The sequence below is a fragment of the Macrotis lagotis genome, chromosome 1 (assembly GCF_037893015.1).
Source record: "Macrotis lagotis isolate mMagLag1 chromosome 1, bilby.v1.9.chrom.fasta, whole genome shotgun sequence".
Taxonomy (NCBI): domain Eukaryota; kingdom Metazoa; phylum Chordata; class Mammalia; order Peramelemorphia; family Peramelidae; genus Macrotis; species Macrotis lagotis.
In genome coordinates, this window is record NC_133658.1 from 413,870,893 (window position 1) to 413,894,132 (window position 23,240).

At 34.7% G+C, this 23,240-nt stretch overlaps 2 protein-coding genes across 3 annotated transcripts in view; one reads left to right on the forward strand and one right to left on the reverse strand.

Moving 5' to 3' along the window:
* The window catches only part of CTNNA1 (catenin alpha 1), a 170,871-nt gene that overhangs the window by 62,646 nt on the left and 84,985 nt on the right, over positions 1-23,240 (reverse strand). The gene's annotated exons all lie outside the window — the stretch shown is intronic.
* LRRTM2 (leucine rich repeat transmembrane neuronal 2) lies at positions 4,779-10,782 on the forward strand. The gene is made up of 2 exons (XM_074212932.1): positions 4,779-5,212; positions 5,539-10,782. The coding sequence occupies exons 1-2, from the start codon at positions 5,209-5,211 to the stop codon at positions 7,083-7,085; spliced, it is 1,551 nt and encodes a 516-aa protein (XP_074069033.1). The 5' UTR covers positions 4,779-5,208; the 3' UTR covers positions 7,086-10,782.

Below are 23,240 nucleotides of genomic sequence, written 5' to 3' on the forward strand. Positions count from 1 at the left end.
CCAACACCTAACACCCTTTACCAAGATAAGATCCAAATGGTTACAGGACTTAGACATAAAAAAACAATACTATAAGCAAATTAGAAGTTCAAGGACTAGTTTACCTGTCAGATCTATGGAAAGGGGAGCAGTTTATGACTAAGGAAGAGTTGGAGAACACCACCAAAAACCAATTAGATGATTTTGATTACATTAAATTAAAAAGGTTTTGCACAGATAAAACCACTGTAACCAAGATCAAAAGAAATGTAGTAAATTGGGAAACAATCTTTACAACTAATGATTCTGACAAAGGACTCATTTCTAAAATATACAGAGAACTGAGTCATATTTTTAAAACAAAAAGCCATTCCCCAATTGACAAATGGTCAAAGGATATGCAAAGGCAATTTACAGATGAGGAGATCAAAGCAATCCATAGCCATATGAAAAAATGCTCTAAATCATTAATTATTAGAGAAATGCAAATTAAACCTTCTCTGAGGTACCACCTCACACCTCTCAGATTGGCCAATATGACCAGGAAGGATAATGATCATTGTTGGAAGGGTTGTGGGAAATCCAGGACACTATTACACTGTTGGTGGAGCTGTGAACTCATTCAACCCTTCAGGAGAGCTATTTGGAACTATGCCCAAAGGGCAACAAAAAATGTGCATACCCTTTGACCCATCAATACCACTACTGGATCTATACCCTGAAGAGATGATGAAAAAAGGTAAAAAGATTACTTGTACAAAAATATTTATAGCAGCCCTGTTTGTGGTGGCAAAGAATTGGAAATCAGGTAGATGTCCTTCAAGTGGGGAATGGCTTAGCAAACTGTGGTAAATGTATGTCATGGAACACTATTGTTCTATTAGAAACCAGGAGGGACAGGATTTCAGGGAAGCCTAGAGGGATTTGCATGAACTGATGCTGAGTGAGATGAGCAGAACCAGAAGGACACTGTACACCCTAACAGCAACATGGGAGTGATATTCAACCTTGAAGGACTCGCTCATTCCATCAGTGCAACATCCAGGGACAATTTTGGGCTGTCTGCAAAGGAGAGTGCCATCTGTATCCAGATAAGAAGCTGTGGAGTTTGAACAAAGTGCAAGGACTATTCCCTTTAATTTAGAAAAAAAACAGTTATCTTATTGTCTGATCTTGTTACCTCTTAGACTTCTCTTCTTTAAGGATATGATTTCTCTCTCATCACACCCAATTTGGATCAAAGTACAACATGGAAACAAAGTAAAGACTGACAGAGTGCTTTTCGTGGGGGGTGGGGGGAGGGAAGCAAGATTGGGGGGAAAATTGTAAAACTCAAACAATATCTTTAATAAAAATTAATTTAAATAAAAAAGAGAAAAAATTCAGTTTCACCTTCTCTCTAAAAAGTGTGTTTTCGTGTGAGTATGAGCTTGTTAACTCATCATCTAGATAGCCATCATGCAGACAATAAAAACAAGGGAAGATTTTCATTTTATTCCACCAAAAAAGAAAAACAAACCTCACATGTCTAAATAAAAGAACACATCGAGTGGATCAAAAATTTAACAAAGCTAATAGAAAGGGGAAAATTCAAGTTAACAAAACAAATATCTGAGGCTTTTGAAGATGGAGTTCATGATTGTAACATGGTTCAGGAAAGCTGTATCTTAAAAAGGAAAAGAAAAAAGTTCATGGTAATATATTTTATATTAACGTGAGGAAATTCCCTCAAATATGAGGGAATTCAAAAATCAGAAAGGAAAAACATGCCAAAAAGAATTTGAATGAAAATTATTGCAAACAGATGTCATAAAAGTATTAAAAAAAGAGACAAGACTACATAGAGGAAATGAGTAGATAAAAAATTCCAGAATCCTGGCACCATGATGATAAAGTAGTAACAGAGAACTTCCATTATCTGAACAGGTATTGGAGTATTCACTCTACCAAACAAAAAGCAACATAGCTGATAAAATCCTTTTTTTTTTTTTTAGGTTTTTGCCAGGTAAACAGGGTTAAGTGGCTTGGCCAAGGCCACATAGCTAAGTAATTATTAAGTGTCTGAGACCAGATTTGAACCCAGGTACTCCTAACTCCAGGGCAGGTGCTTTATCCACTACACCACCTAGCCGCCCCTGATATAATCTTTACTTAGCTTAAAAACTTCATTCTTCAGAAGGTGGAGAAGGCAGGCTTTCCCTAACTTCTGACAAGAGAAACAGAAAAAAAACTGCTTCCTGAAGTAGAAGGGAAACTTTTCGGAAATCTGTCTATTCCTACAGAATGAAGAGAAAAGTGAAATATAATCTCTAGACTTTTTAGATGGAAGGTTCTATGGAGTTTGGAGGAAAGGGCTCACAGATTCAATTTCAATAAGGGAATATTTATCAAAGTTTTTTTTTCTCATTAAAAACAAAATGTGTTGAAGTACTCATATACCAAAACCCCCTCCCCCACTTTCGTGGTAGTAAAAACAAGAAAAAAAGTAGATGTCTATCATTTGAGGAATCGCAAAACAAATTCTGTTCCTCAGATACACCATAGACTATTGTCATTATCATAAAAAACCTGTTTCTATGAAGAACTGAGAAGTACAAAAGATTTATGTAAAACAATGCAAAAAGAAGCAAGAAGAATTATACACAGAACCTAAAACAATGTAGGAAAGGAGGGAAGGATTAAGTAGCTGAACATTGCTTAATTAAAATTACCAAGTTTAGCTCTTGAAAAAAATGCAACTCCCTGTCCCCTTTTTTTAGCTATATAGGACTATAGGTACAAAATATATATTACAGAGATCTGTTAATTGATTAATCTGAACTGGTTTTATTGTTTAATCTTTGTTAAAGAAGATAGCAAAGAAAAATAAGATTAGAAAACACAAAGAAGAAAGAAAATAAAAGATTTTGTATTAATATTGAGCCAGTGCTTTGGGACAGAACTCAAGTACCTTGATTCCCACTAACTCCTGATGAATAAAATCAGAGTTCTAAAAATAGTTTGGATTTTGAAATCCTAATCTTACAATTCCCTTTTCAGGACTAAGACAAAAGATACTGTGAAGGTAGGGGGAGGCAGCCAGGGTGGAATAAGTGGATCAAGAAACACTGTTTATTCTTAAATAGAATTGGTATTTATCTTCTTAAAAAAATTATGAGGGGCGGCTAGGTGGCATAGTGGATAAAGCACTGGCCTTGGAGTCAGGAGTACCTGGGTTCAAATCTGGGCTCAGACACTTAATAATTACCTAGCTGTGTGGCCTTGGGCAAGCCACTTAACCCCATTTGCCTTGCAAAAAAAAAACACCTAAAAAAAAAAAATTATGGTCTAGGGGCGGCTAGGTGGGGTTGTGGATAAAGCACCAGCCTTGGAGTCAGGAGTGCCTGTGTTCAAATCGGGTCTCAGACACTTTATAATTACCTAGCTGTGTGGCCTTGGGCAAGCCACTTAACCCCTTGCAAAAACCTAAAAAAAAAAAAAAATTATGGTCTAGCCAATGAAAAGATACAGCCTCAATCTTCAGGTCTGGATTTGTGTCTAGACTCAACCACAGCAAGCTTTAAATAACTTCTTGGAGTCTCAGTTTTCTTATCTTTAAAATGGGGATTATACAAGCCTACTTCACCAAACTGCTTATGAAAACAACAACTTGACAGTGCTGTATAAATATGTATAATTATCATTATTCAGTAATAGAGAGAAACGGAGCAGTCAAAATAACTTACATTAAGAGGAAAAAACTTCTCTGTAAATATGGGTGCTCCTTTATGTTCATTAGAGATTCCAACAACAGCCAGAATTAAGCACAAAGACAGTTCTGTAAGCTCTTCCATCTGTAGAATTCTGCCAGTTGGAGCTATTAAATGTGAAAATGCCCTATTATTCTAGAGCTTTATCCCCTTCCATCTACCCCCTCCACAAACTGGGATGACCAATTTAAATAATTTGTAAAATTCTAGGGTAAACATAAATGACTAAGATAAAACTAAGTCCTATTATTTGTCCTAAACAGTTCTGTCTTTTCTCAAGATGTGAGGGTCTGTGGTATTAAAACTACTGAGTCAACCCATCCTTTTCCTCCCACCACTATACCAAATAAAGGATAAATTTAGCAGGATTTTTTCATTAAAGCCTAACATGTTATTGTTAGGAAAGGATGGAGGGGGAAATAAAAAATCAACTTTGCTAAATCTCAAGATTCAAAGTAATCATATATTTTATTTTTAGCAAATTGCTTTTGTGATCCTTTATTTTTGAATTGGGATTTTTAAGATTTAAAGGACTCAACAGTTAACTTATCCATAATCTCTATCAAAAGAATTTATTTTTCTACATTTTATTTTAAAATATGACAAGAGAACCAAAGTCAAGAAAAATAAAACAACAGCTACCACCTTAAATGATCTGAACTCCTTCCCACTGCTACACAAATTGTGCAGGATCGTTCCCATTAAAGTTATCTTTTTATGCAGAGGATGCTATCTAATACTGTCTTCAGCAAACATTAAAAATCATCATTTTGTTATTCCAGCTTATATGGCCTTCATGAATGCTGCCTTTATCATAAGATTCATTCCTCTTTCTTACAGTAAGAAAATACAACATATTTTTCTGCTAGGGGTACTCCCCACCCCCAATCCCTAACCTCATTCTTAAAAAAAAAATAAAGTATTAGGAATCTTGCACGATCACAATATGCAGCACAATGCTTTATAACAGTAAAGCTTCTGGAAAACCCAAACAAAAGAGACGTCACCATGTGACGTCAGCCTATATACAGTTCTGTGTGGTCGCAGCACATAAGCAAATCCATTCTTGTACCGTTTCTCGGAAAAGCTTTTCAGTAAATGCACTCATGCTACTACAGGAGCTTCTCGCTGCAATAAGCTACCCATCTGCCATCAACAAGTTAAGACTAAAAGAACTAACAGCTGTGCAAAAGGAAGACCAATGCTTCAATTAAACAGCCGAACAGACGCAGGAGGAGAAAAATAAAACTTATATTCAGTACTGCTTCAAGAATTACTGAGCTGTCACAGAAAATCAAGCCAATGAATTCAAAAGGAATATCCTAAGGGGGGAGAAAAGTCTGGTGGATTCAATTTTACCCTGATATCCTAGGATACTGAAAAAGAGTAAATTATTCAAAGGCGACTGAATGTTCCAGTCTTTTTCAGACTCACTGCTTTGAGTCTACGACTGAATGCAACCTCCAATGTGCTCAAAAGAATGGGTAAGTTTATGCATTTATAAATCTTAAGCAGTGAGCATTCTTTTTTAAAAGAAAAAGCCAGTGAGTTAATTTTTTTTTAAAAATGAAACCATTCAAATATATTTTTGGAATTGCTATTTTCAAAGAGCAAGGCTGATTATAGGGGCTACCCTTAGCCATCTTTTTTAAGGATAAGTTTCGTTTTAGTCTATGAGGATTAGCTTTTCTGCAATGCATGAACAGTAAGTTATGTGCTTTCACCATGATGTTGTGCTTATCTTTTTTTGGTCCATATGATCTGATGAAAAATATCCTATCTTGTTGTTTCCTTAAATTATATTCTGCAGGCTTACATTTCAAGTGGCCATTAGGGGCTCCTATGCTGGCAGCACTATATGCAATGAGTGTGGTTTTAAAAATGCTGCCTGCCTTGGGCATGGCTTGTCCACCAAAATGCCGCTGCGAGAAGCTGCTCTTTTACTGTGACTCTCAGGGGTTTCACTCAGTGCCAAACAACACTGACAAGGGCTCTCTAGGTTTGTCACTGAGGCACAATCACATTTCTGAACTTGAAAGGGATCAATTTGCAAGCTTCAGTCAACTTACTTGGCTCCACTTAGACCATAATCAAATTGCAACAGTTAAAGAAGATTCTTTTCAAGGACTCTATAAACTTAAGGAATTAATCCTAAGTTCCAACAAAATATCTTACTTGCCAAACACAACTTTTAGTCAACTGCTTAACCTGCAAAATTTGGACCTGTCTTTTAATCAGCTATCATCTCTGCATCCAGAATTATTCTATGGCCTTCGGAAGCTGCAAACCTTACATTTGCGTTCCAATTCCCTGCGGACCATTCCTGTTCGCCTTTTCTGGGACTGTCGTAGTCTGGAGTTTCTGGATTTGAGCACAAATCGTTTGCGAAGTTTGGCTCGTAATGGATTTGCAGGATTAATCAAACTGAGAGAGCTTCACCTAGAGCACAACCAGCTGACAAAGATTAATTTTGCTCATTTCCTACGGCTAAGCAGTCTGCACACGCTCTTCTTACAGTGGAACAAAATTAGCAACTTGACATGTGGGATGGAGTGGACTTGGGGCACTATCGAAAAGCTTGATTTGACAGGAAATGAAATCAAAGCCATTGATTTCACAGTGTTTGAGACCATGCCTAATCTTAAAATACTTCTAATGGATAACAACAAGCTACACAGCCTGGATTCCAGGATCTTAAATTCTCTCAGATCCTTGACTACAGTTGGCCTCTCTGGCAATCTGTGGGAATGCAGCCCCAAAATATGTTCACTGGCCACATGGTTGAGCGGCTTCCAAGGTCGATGGGAGCACTCAATATTGTGCCACAGCCCAGACCACACCCAGGGAGAGGATATTCTAGATGCAGTTTATGGATTTCAGCTTTGCTGGAATTTATCAACTACTGTCACTGCCATGGCTACAAGTGATAAAGATCCAACTACTGAATACACAAAAAGAATAAGCTCATCAAGTTACCATGTGGGAGACAAAGAAAGCCCAACTACTGCAGGCATAGCAGTTACTACCGATGAACACTTTCCCGAACCAGACAATGCCATCTTCACTCAGCGGGTAATTACAGGAACAATGGCTTTATTATTTTCTTTCTTTTTTATTATTTTTATAGTGTTCATCTCCAGGAAATGCTGCCCTCCTACTTTAAGAAGAATTAGGCAGTGCTCAATGATTCAGAACCACAGGCAACTCCGATCCCAAACACGACTCCATATGTCAAATATGTCAGACCAAGGACCATATAATGAATATGAACCCACCCATGAAGGACCCTTCATCATCATTAATGGTTACGGACAGTGCAAGTGTCAGCAGCTGCCATATAAAGAATGTGAAGTATAATATCTACAGGTCATCAAAAATTACATCAGATAAGTAACCTATTTTAAATTGTAGGGGGCTAAATATTTAACTCTAATTTTTACAAATGGTGACATTAAGCCTAATTTTCCAAAACAAGTGGAGACATAGTTTTTGAAGTGGTGAAGTATTTTTATTTTTATTTTTTAAATGGAACCATATTTTAAGTGTTACAAGAAGCAATGATTATATTACTTTGCACTCCTATTTGGAAACCTAAAAATGCTCACTTCAAAATAATGTAAGATGTTTCATGCTATGTAATTATACCATCATGTGTAAACATTTATACTACAGTCTCCAATGTGCTACTTTTTTCTACTGAAAACTGTCGGGAATGAAAGAAGTAAGCATGAATGAATATAGATTGTAAACTGTTCCACTGTGGCTATCTGATCCTATGTATTACAGCTGGCTAACTATAAAGAAAGACTTAATGAAAGATTTCAAACATGATTATAATTTGGTATTGACTCAAATTTATAATCAACAGTCACATCTAAGTGGAATTTTGTGTATAATGAGAAATGGCCCATTTAAAAGCCTCTTTGCCCAAGTCTATCCACAGTCATTACCTAAGATAGTAGGTTATGTCAAAGCTCACATTACAAATTCCAAACACTTTATGTAATTTGAATGGGCTTGGTTCAGATGCTTAAACAAAGAATTCAGCTGATTATGAAATCAATACTAATTAATTACACTGAATCCTTAGGTCTCTGGTTTGACTTACAAATTTTTTTTGTGAAATTTGGACAATTACTTCAAATTTCAAAATTAATTTACACTTAAGTGTAAATGAAAAACAAAGATTAACTGGAAAGAGGGAGGTTTAAGGATAAGGGGACTCCACAAATGAGTCATTGCCATAATCCCATAACATTCTTAATCCAGCCAGCAGGTTAAATCACATATTGCTCTCACAACTACATGAACCAAGAGGGGGTTTAGATTCTATACCCTTTCCTTTTGTCTGTTTTTCAGTCTTTAAAGAAAATTTTAAATAACTGGCTAGCAAGATATTTTAGAATACAATTTGAGTATCAAAATCACTTCTTGGAACTACTGAGTTTTACACTAAAGAATGAAATCTTTTTTTAAAAGACTGAACAAAAGCATTTTGAAAATAATCTGTGAGTCAGAAAAATGTATGTCTATGTGGCTACAATAGAGGTGCCATGGTACCAATGAAAATTCAAACATTATAGAATTCGAATGGCTCAAGCAGTTTAACTAAAGTTAACTAAAGCAGGCAAAAGAAGAGTGAATATGGCCAGTTAAATGCACTGGATGTATCAGATAAAATATTTGACCATTAGGGTTTCCACACACACAATGAATTATTTTTAAAAAGAATAACCCAATAATTCAAAATAACAATTTAGTGATTACCAGGAGGTAATGGTGTTAAACAGAAAAGACTTATCTAACTCTTATTGTTTTAACTTGTTTTGATAAAAGCAATTGGTTAGAAAATTTTTGTTTCAGAGGCCAATTCCAAATTCATATTTTAACATTTTCTTATAAGCAAGATATGATGTGTCTATACTCACATTTGACTGTAGGATCAATTCAGTGACTTGATTTAAAAGCATTTTGGTTTTTTTTTAAACCACTGGTATTTGTGGCCCAAAACTAGTATATATACAGATGCCCTAACTCTGCTTTCCAGCCCCCTCCCCAGCCTTTTTGTTCTACAATAAGACTTGTGTACAGACACAATATTGTTCAATGAGGACAGTCTTTCCTAACATTTTCCCATCAGGAAAATGTAATGTCAGATAACTATCCCATGAAATTGTACTATGTTTAACCTTTATAGCCTTCCGGAGGAAGATAGAGGTTCATACACCTCTCCTTTTCCCTATACCCTGCAAATTTTTTTAAAGGACTAAGATTATAAATTATGGTACAATACAATTGCCTTTTAGAAAGGTACATTGATATGGTAAAGCCATACTTTTTTTTTTAACTCCTAAGCTTTTGTCTTGTTTAACTGATGTGCAGCAAGTAGATATCACCTTCATTTCTTGATAAACTAAATACTGTGTTTGCCTGTGCAAGTTCAGTTTACAAGATATACGTGCTCCCAATAAGCATGATCAGAACCTGACTGGATAAAATAACTAGCTCCAGTACTAATATCTAACTGTACTTAAGGGGCAACCACAGTTGTTTTATTATTTCCTGATCATGACAAGAGTTGCTCTAGGCATAATGAAGATTTCTTATATGGTGATGAGTAAAAGAATATTTGCAATAATTTTTATCACAAATTAGCATTTAAACTGATTTTTTTCTTAAGAAACAGCACAGACATCCCACAAGACACAGAAAGCAAATGAGCTATCCATAGGTAAAATTCTGAGAACTGACAGGAAAAGCTGGCTCTGTAATATCTGAGGAATAGGATGCGCAAAAACCACCAAGAGAGACTTTTCAAGTGGATCTTACAAAGAAAAAAATTATTGATCTTCCTTGCCTTTTGTACTGCATGGAGAGAATGTGAATAACCAAACCAAATACCTATTTTCCTTTTTCACTAATGAGGCACCTTCCTTTTCCTGTAACCCACAGAAGGTATGAATCTATTTAATTTTGATCTCTTTATGCTTCAGCACCAGAGATTAGGTTGTTATTCCTCTGTGCTCTCTCTCTTCACAAACTGGCTACTGCCACACAACAGTTCAGTATTTTGTTAATTGAAATCAAATGAATATTTTTATGTTAATTTCCCCATGTAAATGGGGGAAAGTTTTATTTCATTTTTACTACATAATCACTGTAATACCCACCTGGTAAGGAAGAACTAGTTTATATCTTGCTTGAGCTTGTGCTTACATCACATTATTGAAAAAAGGAAAAAAAGCAGTAAATTTACAAATTCATAAAGCTGAGCTAGAGAGAGCATTGCCAACAATTAAAAGCAAAGATACTTATTTCTTAAGCCAGAAATCTGCACTAACATTCATAATTTCCTACTGTGCCTAAGTTAATTTTTGCACCAGTTTAATGAATAGAAAACTGATTAAATCTCTCAATTTCAATAATTATAAAACCCATCTGCTTACTCTGAGGTCATGAAGGCCTGAAGATTTTTTGTGTCTTTCCTTGATCTTTCCAATAAAAAGATTGCCCATTGAAGCATTTAAGTCTCAAATCTGAAATTTAAATCAGTTGAGGATATAATTTTTAAGGTATATTTTCTACTTGAGACTAAGAATAGAGATTCCAAAATCTTTACTACACCTCTGAACCTATAGAAAGTTTAAGACTCCTAACTATAATCATTTTCCTAACATAGTAATATAGTTAACAGCCAATCTAGAGAATTTACTTTGGGCTAATTTTCATATCTTTTTCAATATGCAATTTCTTGAAAGGTAAGGCATAAAAAGCTGTACAAACAATGATTCACATTTCTCTAATCTGAGGCAAATTCATGATCTATTAAGGCCAAAATTAAATCTAAAAAATGATTTTTTTTAAGCTTTTATATTAAAGATACAAACATCTAAAAAGCTCCATCTGCTACTCTTTTCTCCCTTAGTAATAAAAATCCACATATAAGGAATGCTACTGTAATTTTTTCTCTCTCAGACTTGGAGACTCAAAAATGCAGCCCAACTGCATTGTATTTAAATCACCTTTGAGAGCCATTTTAGGGGTATGGGTGGGATAGGAGGGATATAACTTGGGGTGAGGGACCAGGGGAAGGGAGGGTTTTGGGAGGAAGGGAACAATAAAGTACAGTGTACAGGAAAGTTTTGCTATTAAAATTGTGTATACTGTAAGAGTGAATGCCTCTTTTTTGAAAAAGTCTTTTCTTTCCAATATATCAATCATAATTCATGAAACTTAAGAAACAGGTTTTGACAGTTACCATAATGTAAAATGAACAGTTGTTTTGTGATGTTCTTGATCCTGAGAAAGGAGTTATATGATAAAAAATTAAGTAGCTACATATAACTTAAAATACCTCTAGAACTAGATGCTAGAAAACTCCATAGAAAAAGAAGGCAAATTACCATTATACTATTATAACGACACTGGTAAGAAGAAGAAACTGACCAGACTTCATTGACTATTCAAGCTTTGGCAGTGAGGTGAAATGACTTAATAGCAGTAATAAGGCATGGTAAAAACAACCTTCACCCAACACAGAAAGTTGCAATGATAAGAAAGTCCAGAAAAGATTCTTAAACCTGCTATGTGTCTTATACTAGTGTTTTATTAGACCTTTTTAAAATAGCAGAGACTCAGTCCAAAACTGAAGCAACCCTATATGCCTGTCATTCACAACATGCCCTGTTCTCAGACACAAGTAGAGGTCAAAAAGAGAGAAAAGGGCATGCTTGCCTTACATTTAGTAGCATTGAAGGACCAGATAAAGGGGATCTTTTGAGCTTGTGATGATACTGACAGGTTAATGATAATGAGATGGAGTTTCCATTTCAGGGACTGAAGCAACAGCTTTATCAATGCAGACAGCAACAAGAAAAGACATACAACAGACTGTTAATTTATAGGTCTACTAATAAGTTAATCATAAAATAGTCTCAAAAGCATACCATTTTAGAAAATTAATATCAAAGCTTATTAGAAAATAATTTATTTTATCTACTATAATCAGTTTAATGTTGAAAAATCCTATGTAATAACTACATCTACTTCTTTATCTCTTACCATAATTAATTTGCCAGGATACTGTAGCATTCTCAGGTTCCCACTCAAATTTATAAAAAATCTCTACCAGGCTTAAGAGTGATTTTCCTTTCTTTTTTTAAGTATATCTAACCAGCTGGGTACTCAATCCTCCCTTACAGAGACAAAATGTACTACAATTATCTTTATAAAAGAGAGGAAAAAAACATAAATTAAAAATCAGACAGTCTAAAATGTCTCTGAAGCAGTGGTTTCATCTTCTTGCTTCATATGACCATCCACTACAAACTCTTTTGAGGGACAGCAGCAATAATTGATTAACTGAAATTTAATAACTGTCCCCCTTCCTGAAGTAGATAATTAAAGAGCTGTGAAATCATCTAAAGGGAAAAAAACTAAGAGTAAAGGCCTCAAACCAATTACCTGAACCACTCTCTATAGATAGATACAACTCCCATCAGTGCAGGGAGTAGAAGACTACAGTCCTCAACTCACATTTCTTATCTCACCATTACCCCAGCCCTCCAGGGTAGTTGATGTGTAGGGCACAGTCTTCTGTGAGTACCCTGGATCAGCATCCTCCCCTAAGAATCTGCATCTGTCACTCATTCATAAAACCAAACTCAAACTTAAATCAAAGTGTGCTGAAGGCAACTCAATCCATCTGGTTGTTAAATTTTTGAGAGCATTTACCTCTCAGAAATCAGCAAAGGCTACATCAAGGCTTGGTTTACCATTTTGTTGATTGTGATGGAGAAAACAATGTAGGGAGGGTATCATGCCTATGGTTTCCCCTGCCATGGAGGACCAGTTGGTAAATCTTTACCACAATGCGCTTAAGTGGCTTATTTGCTTTCCCCCCCAAACTAGAGGTTTACAACTTAAAACAAAAATGTAATAAAATTAAGGATATTGCACTCAAATATCAAGCAGCAAAATTTATTGAAAACATAGAAAAGTGAAAATGTCCCCATTCACAATTAGAGAATTTTCATGTTTTATCCTAAAAGCTTGTTATTTAACTGAAAAATTAAAAAAACTTTCCTAGGAGTCAACATCTTTTTAAAATTCATTTCTACTAAAAACTCGCCAGAGGTCTGCCAGTTTACTAAAAATTCTTGTTACTAGGATATAACAGAATCTGCTGAGATTAAATTTCATAGAATTATGTAATATAGAAAATATATCAATAAAAATCATAATCCTTTCCAAGTACCTCTATGTGCCAGGGTTCTACACAGGGCATAACCACAAACCAAGTCCTGGATACATTCTATGACCATACAGTTCTTTGATTTTATTTTATATTAGTTGGTAAAGACCCAGGTTCTCATCTTTTAGCAATTCTTACAGCGAAGGACACTACCTCTATCCTTTGAGGCTCCTCATGTTAACACCTTTGTTCCTTCCTATGGACAATCAGCATAGGTCTTAAGACTAATTTCCTCGCTTTGTCCTCCTTGAATATGGAAAACAAGGTGAAGATAATTTACATTTCTAAAAGACTTCTCCCAACCTAAAGGACAAATCTAATTTTTTATTTTTAGGTTTTTGCAAGGCAAATGGAGTTAAGTGGCTTGTCCAAAGCCACACAGCTAGGTAATTATTAAGTGTCTGAGGCTGGATTTGAACCCAGGTACTCCTGACTCCAGGGCCAGTGCTTTATCCACTGCGCCACCTAGCTGCACCCCCTAGGGATCATCTCCAGTAATACCTATACTACCCCTAAATTTTCATTTAATTTGACCAGGACCTAAAAAATTATAGTTATTTAAGAAAGAGTATATTAATGTAGACCACTAATGACTTAGCCAATGGTTTTAAAATGATGGAGATTCAAATTGTGAAGGCAAATGTCTTCCCTCATTACACACAGAATTAGGGAAAAAATATCTACAGAAGGAAAAGGTGAAAAATCAAAGTACTATAATTTTATTAATCTTTAGAATTTAATTATCTTACTGACCTGAGATATAACAACATAATAGAAAACAGTCAGATCTAGATTCAAGAGACATGGTTTTCAATTTTTACTTCAGAAAATTATCTGTTGTGTGACTGTGGCCAAGTCATTTAATTTTAAGCTCAAAGTTGCCATTTTCACATCAGTCAAATAAGAGATAGTAATTCTTGTAATACCTAAACTTTACAAGGTTGTTGTAAACAAAGTTTAGGGCAACCTTTAAGCACTCACCAAAAGTGAGTCTTTCTAACATCTAACAGCCATGTTGCTGCTTTTTTGCTTTTCTTTTTTCTTCTCTAACCAAGTGAACACAGTAATACCTACAATGTGAGTTTAACTAGCCAGAACTTGCTCTGGGCCTTGATAGGTTGGCTATACTTTTCACATCTACTATTCATTTAATGCTGGCTATATTATCTGGCAGGCAAGTAATTTGCTTTTAAAAGAATGTATTGGGGAGGCTAGGTGGCATAGTGGATAAAGCCTTGGAGTCAGGAGTACCTGAGTTCAAATCCCATCTCAGACACTTAATAATTATCTAAAAATCTTTTATCTACTATAGTATCTAAAAATCTTTTAGGGCATGCTATTTTGTGGACCACTCTTAAAAAGTTCTTTAAAAAAACTCCTTTTTCATAGACAAATCTACTACCCTGCTTGTTCTCCCCTTTCCCCTCAGCCTCCCCACCTCTGCCCCAAACTACTTTGGTCCTGTTTTTCCTATTTCCCAATAAATCCTAGGTTCACCTATAAAAGAACTATTCTTAGTGGTGGAAGAATTCAGTGATAGACCAAATACGTTTGATCAATGAACAGTTACTTTCAAAAGAAATACAATTTAAAGCAAATTATGTTCCCAAACTTCTAGAAAAATGCAGATTTTAATGGGAATTGATCCTTTCCATTTCAACTTAAATGAAATTGCTTTATCAAAATCATATACTCGGGGGCAGCTAGGTGGAGCAGTGGATAAAGCACCGGCCCTGGAGTCAGGAGTACCTGGGTTCAAATCCGGCCTCAGACACTTAATGATTATCTAGCTGTGTGGCCTTGGACAAGCCACTTAACCCCATTTGCCTTGCAAAAAAAAAAAAAACCTAAAAAAAATCATATACTCTTCCACTTTAAAGGCCTCAAAAAGCTACAATAATTAGCAAAATGTTGTGGTGTTCTACTCTATAAGATCAAGCTTACTGGGGTATAATCCAAGAATAGAAAATCAGGTTCCTCTGAATGCCCATAAAGACCCATAAAGAATAGGAACACTGCATCCACATGAAAAATAAATACTCCAAAATAATATAATCCAAGAAGATTAGTTCTTGAGACAGAAAGGATTCAGCGAAAATTCCTGATATGTAATTTTCAAGAAGTATTTGTAGGCCGTTATATACCTTGACAATACTCTGCATTTGTCTTAATAAATATTTGAAAAGAACTATACTAGATTTTTACATCATACCACATTTAGCTTTCATTTGTTCCCAATGCCCAGGTTGGCAAGTCATTTATGCTTCAGGTAACAAAGGAACAAAAAAATACATCAGGAAAGCTCACAGATAGAGGGATGAGGGATATTTCAAAGGTCATATAATCAAGACAACTAATATTACAGAAAAAAGAAACCGGTTAAATGACTTGACTGAGGTTATATGGATAGTGTATGAGTTATTAGTTAGGACTGGGGACCCAATCCTCTGCTTTTGAAGTCCCTGGCTTCCTCTTTCCAATATACCATGCATGTTTCTTGCCACAATGCAAATTTGGGTTGTTTTCTCTGATCAAAATGCTTATTTTCTCTTAAAAAAAAAGTGGGAAAATACAAGAACATGTTTTTCCTCCAACATGCACCACACTTAAGCACATTCTTTAGTCCAACATCTAAAGCCTATTTTATTATGTTAAAACTTCCAATCTAAGATTTATATATTACTGAAACTGAAGGTTTAATAGTAAATGGTTCCAACATCTTCCCATTAGATGCAGCATTCCTAAGAGTTGGCAAACATCACAATGCATGATTAAAAAATGCCATGCAAACAATTTATGCTCAAGTTTAGATGTGAATGATATTACATAGATTGCAAAGAAAACACAAATTGTTTCAAGGATTGCTAAGATCTCCTTTAGATTTTCAAATTATTAATTATCCTAACTTATTTATAAAAACATGAAAAAATAAGAACTTTCAACCTCCCCACAACAATACTTGGATTTTTTCTTTAGCATATTAAACATTGACATGCAAGAAGATTGGTTATTCCAAGGTTATTGCACAGGGAAGGGTATAACATCTAATTCCTTTTTTAATACTGGGATGCCAACATAAAAAGCCAGTATATGAAATCACTAGTCTTACAGACTACTAACTTGTAACTTTGATCATCTGAAATAAGATGCCAAGTTCTGTTCTAATAAAGAAAAACATAATCATTTAAAATTTTTAAAGCAAAATACAATTAATTTTTTTTGCTGACTCATCAACAGTAAAGGGAAGGGGAAGGCATTGATGACATTATTTAAATACCATGATCAATGATATTTAAATGGCTTATTAAAACCATTAGCAAGAAAATGAGAATTATACATATCAGGCATTTGAAGATTAAAATGAAAACATTCCTGTATTGAGATACTACTAACAAAAGGGTCTGAATAGATAAGAATTTTTAAAAATACAACATTAAAACAATACTAATTTAATAAATATCACCATACATACATACATACACTGATTTAAGAGATATAATGCTAATTGCTACAAAAATGATTATCAGTATACCACCCACACTGGCAATTGGCAGAGAAAAGGATGATTAAGCTGAGGGGGAAAAACATGTCATCCACATGCCAGAATATAAAGTTAAAGGGTCTGTAAAAAAGAATCCAGAATCACTAAAGGTACGTTGTACTTTGAATATCCAACAAATCAGTTTTAAGGTAGAGAGAATATATTGTTTGTAATTTCATTGTTATTCAATGAACCAGTAAGTCTTGTTTTCCTAGTATGTGGGTCATTATACTGGGTGCAATGGAAACATTTTTTAAGGAGTGAGGAAGGAATGTTTCCTGTTCCTAAAGAGTTTACAAGCTGAGATAGAATTGATCCAGCTGCAACAATTAAGAAATACACAATCCCATAAGAAAACACTATATAGTGTGGTACAGAATATTATTATTGAATTTGAGAGAAAGGATATACCAACGTAGAAGAATTTGGGATGGTTCTTAAGGCTAGGTATGTTTTAGACAGGAAATATATCAGGAATAATAATGATAGTGAAAACACACACAAAAAAATATAGCATTTATATTATCATGCTTCAAATCTTGCTGTACTTTTCCAAACATCATAATGGGCGACTCTCACCAAAATCCGAGGGATAGATCCTATTATCACCCTCATTTTATAAGGGGGAAATGAAGAAGATAGAGGTTAAATGACTTGCCCAGGGTCACATCCAGGCAGCACTAGATGCCTGAGAATGAAAGGAGGTCTAAGAAGGCAGGAAGAGGGGTCAGAGAATGAAAGGTCTTTAAAAGTAAAAACAAAAAAGGTTCAATGTGATCACAAAAAGGAGTAACATGTGAACAAAAAAAGATGTAATATAAAAACTGAGTTTTAGGAAGATTAGACTAGCAATTTTTCAAGATGTATAAAACAAAAACTCATTCTCACTCATAGAAAAGGACTTTTGGGTAACTGCAGTTGAGGAGAAACTATGATAAGTGGAAACCAAAAAGAGAAAATAGCTCACATAAAGGGGCTTACCTTACAAGTTATTACCAAACATTTTAATAGGAGGTAAGTGAAAAACAGCATTTTAAGAGTTATACTTTGATAATTATCAAAAGACATAGAAGAAACATGCCATATTCCCTCCTCCCCCCAGAGAAGAAGAAAAGATGACAAAAAATAAGAACAGAAAAAAATTTAAATAAAAAATATTTATTAGAAAACTCGAGTTTGGATAAAAAATAAAACCAACCAATAAGCATTTAAATACTTGCTATATGCACTTCCCAGCATTTTCCACAGCGCTTGGCTGGGTACTTGAAAAGTAACCAATATTCCCTATAATATTTGCTCTTATTTATTATGTTGCATAAAATTAAAGATTTCCTTTTATGCAAAGAAAAAGCAAAGCTGAGTTCATCTTTTTTAAATATAATATTAAATATGAGGTATATAAAAGGTTAAAGAGTAAAGGTCAAAGAGGGAAGTTTTTGTTCCCATTCAATCCAAAAGGCTGCCTAGAAATGAAATAATTGTTGCATACAAGATGAACTTTTCAAGATCAACTATGCCTTTTTGCTTTAAACATACACACACCCCCAAAAAAATTAGGGGAAAAATTTTTTCAACTTTAATTTCAAGCTTCTGAATGCAGTGGTACAGAGTAGTGACAACCTGTCAATTTTATTCACTAACAAACTACAAAAGGACCTTAGTAAAAGGTTAAATTTGTTAACTTTTCCGTGTAAGAAATTAATTAATGATTCACTGTTTGAAACTTGAGTAAAACTGCTATTTTTGTTAAAACCTATGTAATGTGGCTGCCAAATACAATTTTAATTGAAATTCAAAAGCTAGAACTATCTAACATTTTAATAATAGGAGATGGAGGGGATGAAAAATAGCATCTTACAAGTTATATTTTGTTAACTTTCATTAGAAACACTCCATGCCCTAGAATAAATCATTTTCTTATAATGTAATCCCTTAACTTCTATTAGAAAGTCTCTTTAAAGGGAAAAAATAAACAGCATTCACTCAATATTTCCATGGTTTCTTTGCGATGAAAAATAATTGCAAACTCATTTTTCCTATCACTTTTCTATATATTCTGCTCCAGGGACCTGAAAGGTTCGTTTGTAACATTTTAGAAAATAAGTTCCTCCCTTCAACCTTCCTACACTCCTGCCACTCACTTCCCAACCTCCAAAGTTCTTGAGAGGGTAAGAATGGAGAGATGAGGTGGTAGTATACCCTAGTAAGCAAATAACTTCCCAACTCTCTTCACCTAGAGCATGAAAAATGGCTCATTTCCAAACTTTCTTGTTTCTAGCAGTAAGTTTCTAGAGCTTCCCTAAAGACCTCCTGAACATTTTGCCTATACCACTCCTGTATTATTTTATATTATTTTATTTCTATGTGTACTGTGTCCCCTACTATACTACTATCTTTGTGAGCTAGCAAAAGCTCAACTGAAAGTGTTCTTTCTGAGACCAAATCTATGGAACTTTCCTGACCATTTTATTTAGTCTTTTCTCCAAGGGTTTCTCTGATGCTCCTTTCTCTTTTTTCTTACTAGTCATCTGACTGCCCCTCAGTTATCTAGTTATCCAGACAACGACATAACAAGACCTTTGGGATGATCCTTCCAAATTCCCTGAGTTGATGATTTCTTTAGAAATGGTTTCTCTATTTAGCTAGCCAAAAGGATGTCCACTTCAAGCTCAACATGCATAATACACAACTCATAATACACACAACTTTGCTATTATATTCATTTCTCTAAACTGTTTTTATTTCTGAGAGTACCATCATCATTCCTGACACCCAAACAGCCCAGCCTTGAGTCTATTCTCTCTTCTCCCCCCTTCCATTAATCACAATCCAGCTGCTGAGTCTTTCAGTTATACCTGCCTTCAAATTTCCTCTATTGTGACCACATCCTCCTTCATTCTAGCTCTCTCACACTTTCTTCTATCTCCTGGTACTCACTGAAGGGAAAGTGTCTTTCTATTAAAGATATCACATCTTGTGGCATCCTTCTTGATCTCCTACTACAATTTATAGACTTTTTCCATCATGAAGTAGTAACAGCCTTCTATCTCTTTAAAGTATAGTCCATCAGGTCTAAAACTTCATTATGGTAATTTACAGACCACCCCCCCCCATCTCCAACAAGTTCAGCAACTGGTTCACATTTTTCTTCTCAATACACTGTCCCCTTTAAATACTCTAGTCTCCCAATTCCAAAGTCCTTCGTGTCTAGTGCATCTCAACCAGTAACACTGGGGTACTTACTAACTAAAGTTTGACTTAGTCCTATGCACATCATTTATTATTTTTTCTCTGTAAATATTTACTGCATTATTTAGACAATTCAATTTTGCAAATATATTAAATGTATCAAAACTACAAGGCTCAGCAAGATGAACAGAACCAGAAGAACATTGTACACCCTAACAGCAATATGGAGGTGATGATCAACCTTAATGCACTTGCTCATTCCATCAGAGCAACAATCAGGCACAATTTTAGCCTATCTGCAAGAGAATACCATCTGTATCCAGAGAAAGAATTGTGGAGTTTGAATAAAGGCCAAAGACTATTACCTTGAATTTAAAAAAACAACCATTATCTTATTATGTAATTTTGCTATCTCTTATACTTTATGTTTCTTCCTTAAGGATATGATTTCTGTCTCATCACATTCAACTTAGATCAATATATACCATGGAAACAATGTAAAGACTAACAGATTGCCTTCTGTGGGGGTGGGGGAGGGAAGCAAGATTGGGGGAAATTGTAAAATTTGAAATAAATAAAATCATTCTAAAATTTTTTTTTAAATCTACAAAGCTTAGGAGATAATCTGGAGGAAAAATAACAAGGACCCAAGTGAGCAAACTTCTTCCATAGTCAGAAGCAGTTAAAATAAACAAGCCAAAACTATAGAGCCCCCAACAGCCTAAGATTACTTTAATAATTCTCTTTTTATCAGCCAGGACAAAGATTAGGATAGTAATAGGGAGAACGAGCTTTAGAAATTCAGGCCAACCCACTCATATTATTCTTCCTTCCTATAACTTCTAGTGAATGAAATACAGTTGTAGTTATTATCAATAGTGACTAGATATTTTCAAAGATAAAGGAGTATCAGAAAAAAGTATTAGTTGTTTAAAAAAATTCAGAAGATATTTCAAGGTTATATTTGTGTAATATTTTCTAGTATGGCTATTAATTCACTTCTCTTTGTGAATTCCTGAGGGATTTTATGCTGCTATAGTAGAAATGCACATTATTATAAACATACATCTAAACACAGGTAGAAAAGTGGTTTCTCTGGCAGGAGAAATGCCAAGGAAAGATTGTGAGCTTAATATGTATGGTACTCAGCATTGTTTTATACACACACACACACACACACACACACACACACACAAACCTCTGTTTACAATTTCATTTAATATTCCTTGGACAAGCAAAAGGAAGGGCAAAGAAATGTCACACTGAACACCAGTCCAAATGGTTTAAAATTATTTATAAATTTGAAGTCTACTGGTAGATTTCACTTTGAAATTACAAAATCCTAGATTGAAAGTTTTTCCTCTTTTCTTTATTCCTCTTCTCTCTTTTCCATGCCATTATGGTTGCCCACTCAATTTTAGGGTTTTTTTAAATTTATTCAAATTTTAAAAGACTATTTAAAAAGTATTAACACTCAGCTGCAGAAAGAAGTAGGAGGAAGAAAAGATGAAAACATACAGATAAAAAGGTCCCAGTTTATCCAGGATATCAACCAAGTATTCAGACCCATCTCTCATCAAAGATATTTTCACTCAGTCTCCCTAAGATTCCAAGTCTTGTATTATCCATTTTGACTTGAAAAGAAAAGAAATTAACCTTACATTCAAATGCTTATGTAAAGACACATAACTTCTACAGATGGGGCTAAAAGCTAAATCAAAATAAATGTTCTTAGACAAAACAGATTTGTAAAGAAATCTTGTACATATGAAATCAATGTGAGAATGTGAAAGTTTTACCACAATATTCTAGAATCAGAAAAACTTAAAGAGGATTCAGTCAATCTCATAAAAGGTCTTCAACTTGTCCCATGTAGAGAAAATGGCTCAATCTTGAAAGACCAATTTTTAAAGTCAAATAAGTATAAATCCAAAATTTTACAGATTAGTATCTTGCATTTACCAGAGAAAAATTCTTCAGAATTTTTGTTGTGAATATATTCCACTATACAGCCATCCATGGACCACTATGGTTTTGTTTGGTTTTGTTTTTAGGTTTTTGTAAGGCAAACGGGGTTAAGTGGCTTGCCCAAGGCCACACAGCTAGGTAATTATTAAGTGTCTGAGACTGGATTGGAACCCAGGTACTCCTGACTCCAGGGCCGGTGCTTTATCCACTACACCACCTAGCCGCCCCTAAATCATATCTGATCTTGAATTTCTTTTTTATTGTAAAAGCAAGGCAATGTCGTTAAGTGACTTGCTCAAGGTCATACAGCTAGACATTTATTAAGTGTCTGAAGCTGAATTTGAACTCAGGTATTCCTGACTTCAGGGCCAGTGTTCTATCCACTATACTACCTAGCCGCCCATAAGGACCACTATGTTTAAAAAAAAATTGTCTCTAATATATTTACATTTTCAAAATATATCCCTTATTTGGGAACACAGTCATAAAGCACATGGTTATATATCAAAACACTTTTAATATGCCTTTGTACTCAAGATTTCCTAAAAAAATTAACAGGTCCTTGCATCCAAAGCAGTAACTGTTAATCCTAGCTAATTTCTTATTTACCATATAACTAATTGAATATAATTTGATATCCAATGCAAGAAATTATGTCTTACTTATGATCAATCATCTCAACTATCAAAAGAAAAACTAAATCCCATAGTCCTGAAATTCAACTAGGCCAAAAGTAATTTTAACTAAATCAAAGGCATTCATAAATTTCTAATAGGAAGACAATAGAAAGCACAAAAAGGGACTGATATAGCTCTTTAAAATATGGAAACCTAACATACATAGAAGCAGTATTAGTTGAAGAAAAACAAATAATAGCTAGCATTACCTAAATTTGCGAAGAGGATTATAAAAATTGAAACAAATTATCTTCACAATCCTTACAATCAAATTATCCTTGAGTGGGGGGAGCACGGGGTGAGAAGGGTAGGTGCCATTATTACCCCTATTTTTATAGCTTGGGAAACTGAAGGAAATGGGTAAAGTAATGCCTAAAGTAATACATCTAGTAAATGTACGAGTCTGGATTTGAATTCAGAGCTTCCTGGCTCCTGGCCCAGTGCTCTGTACACGGCACTATCTTCTCTTGTTATGTCTTTTCAGTCATTTCTGACTCTTCATGGCCCCATTTGGGATTTTCTTGGCAAAGATACTGGAGTGGTTTGTCATTTCTTTCTCCAACTCAATTCATAGATGAGGAAACTGAGGCAAAAAGGGTTAAGTAACTTTCCCAGGGTCATACAATTGTCTGAAATTCAGGTTTGGAATTTAAGCTAAAGTCATGGTTGTTCTTAATTTCTTTGCCAGTTGTCCTCTCTGCTTTCTGTAAGTTTCACCACATTTTATAATGTTCCTTTGGTTTTGCTATTGTTATCCACCAATATTCTCAGTTGGAAGGGAAGTCTTGGGGAGAAGCAAAATAAGATTGCATAAAATACTGAAGTAACACAGATGAAAATTCTCACTGATCCCAGACCCAACCTCACCAAAATCCATTGAAATA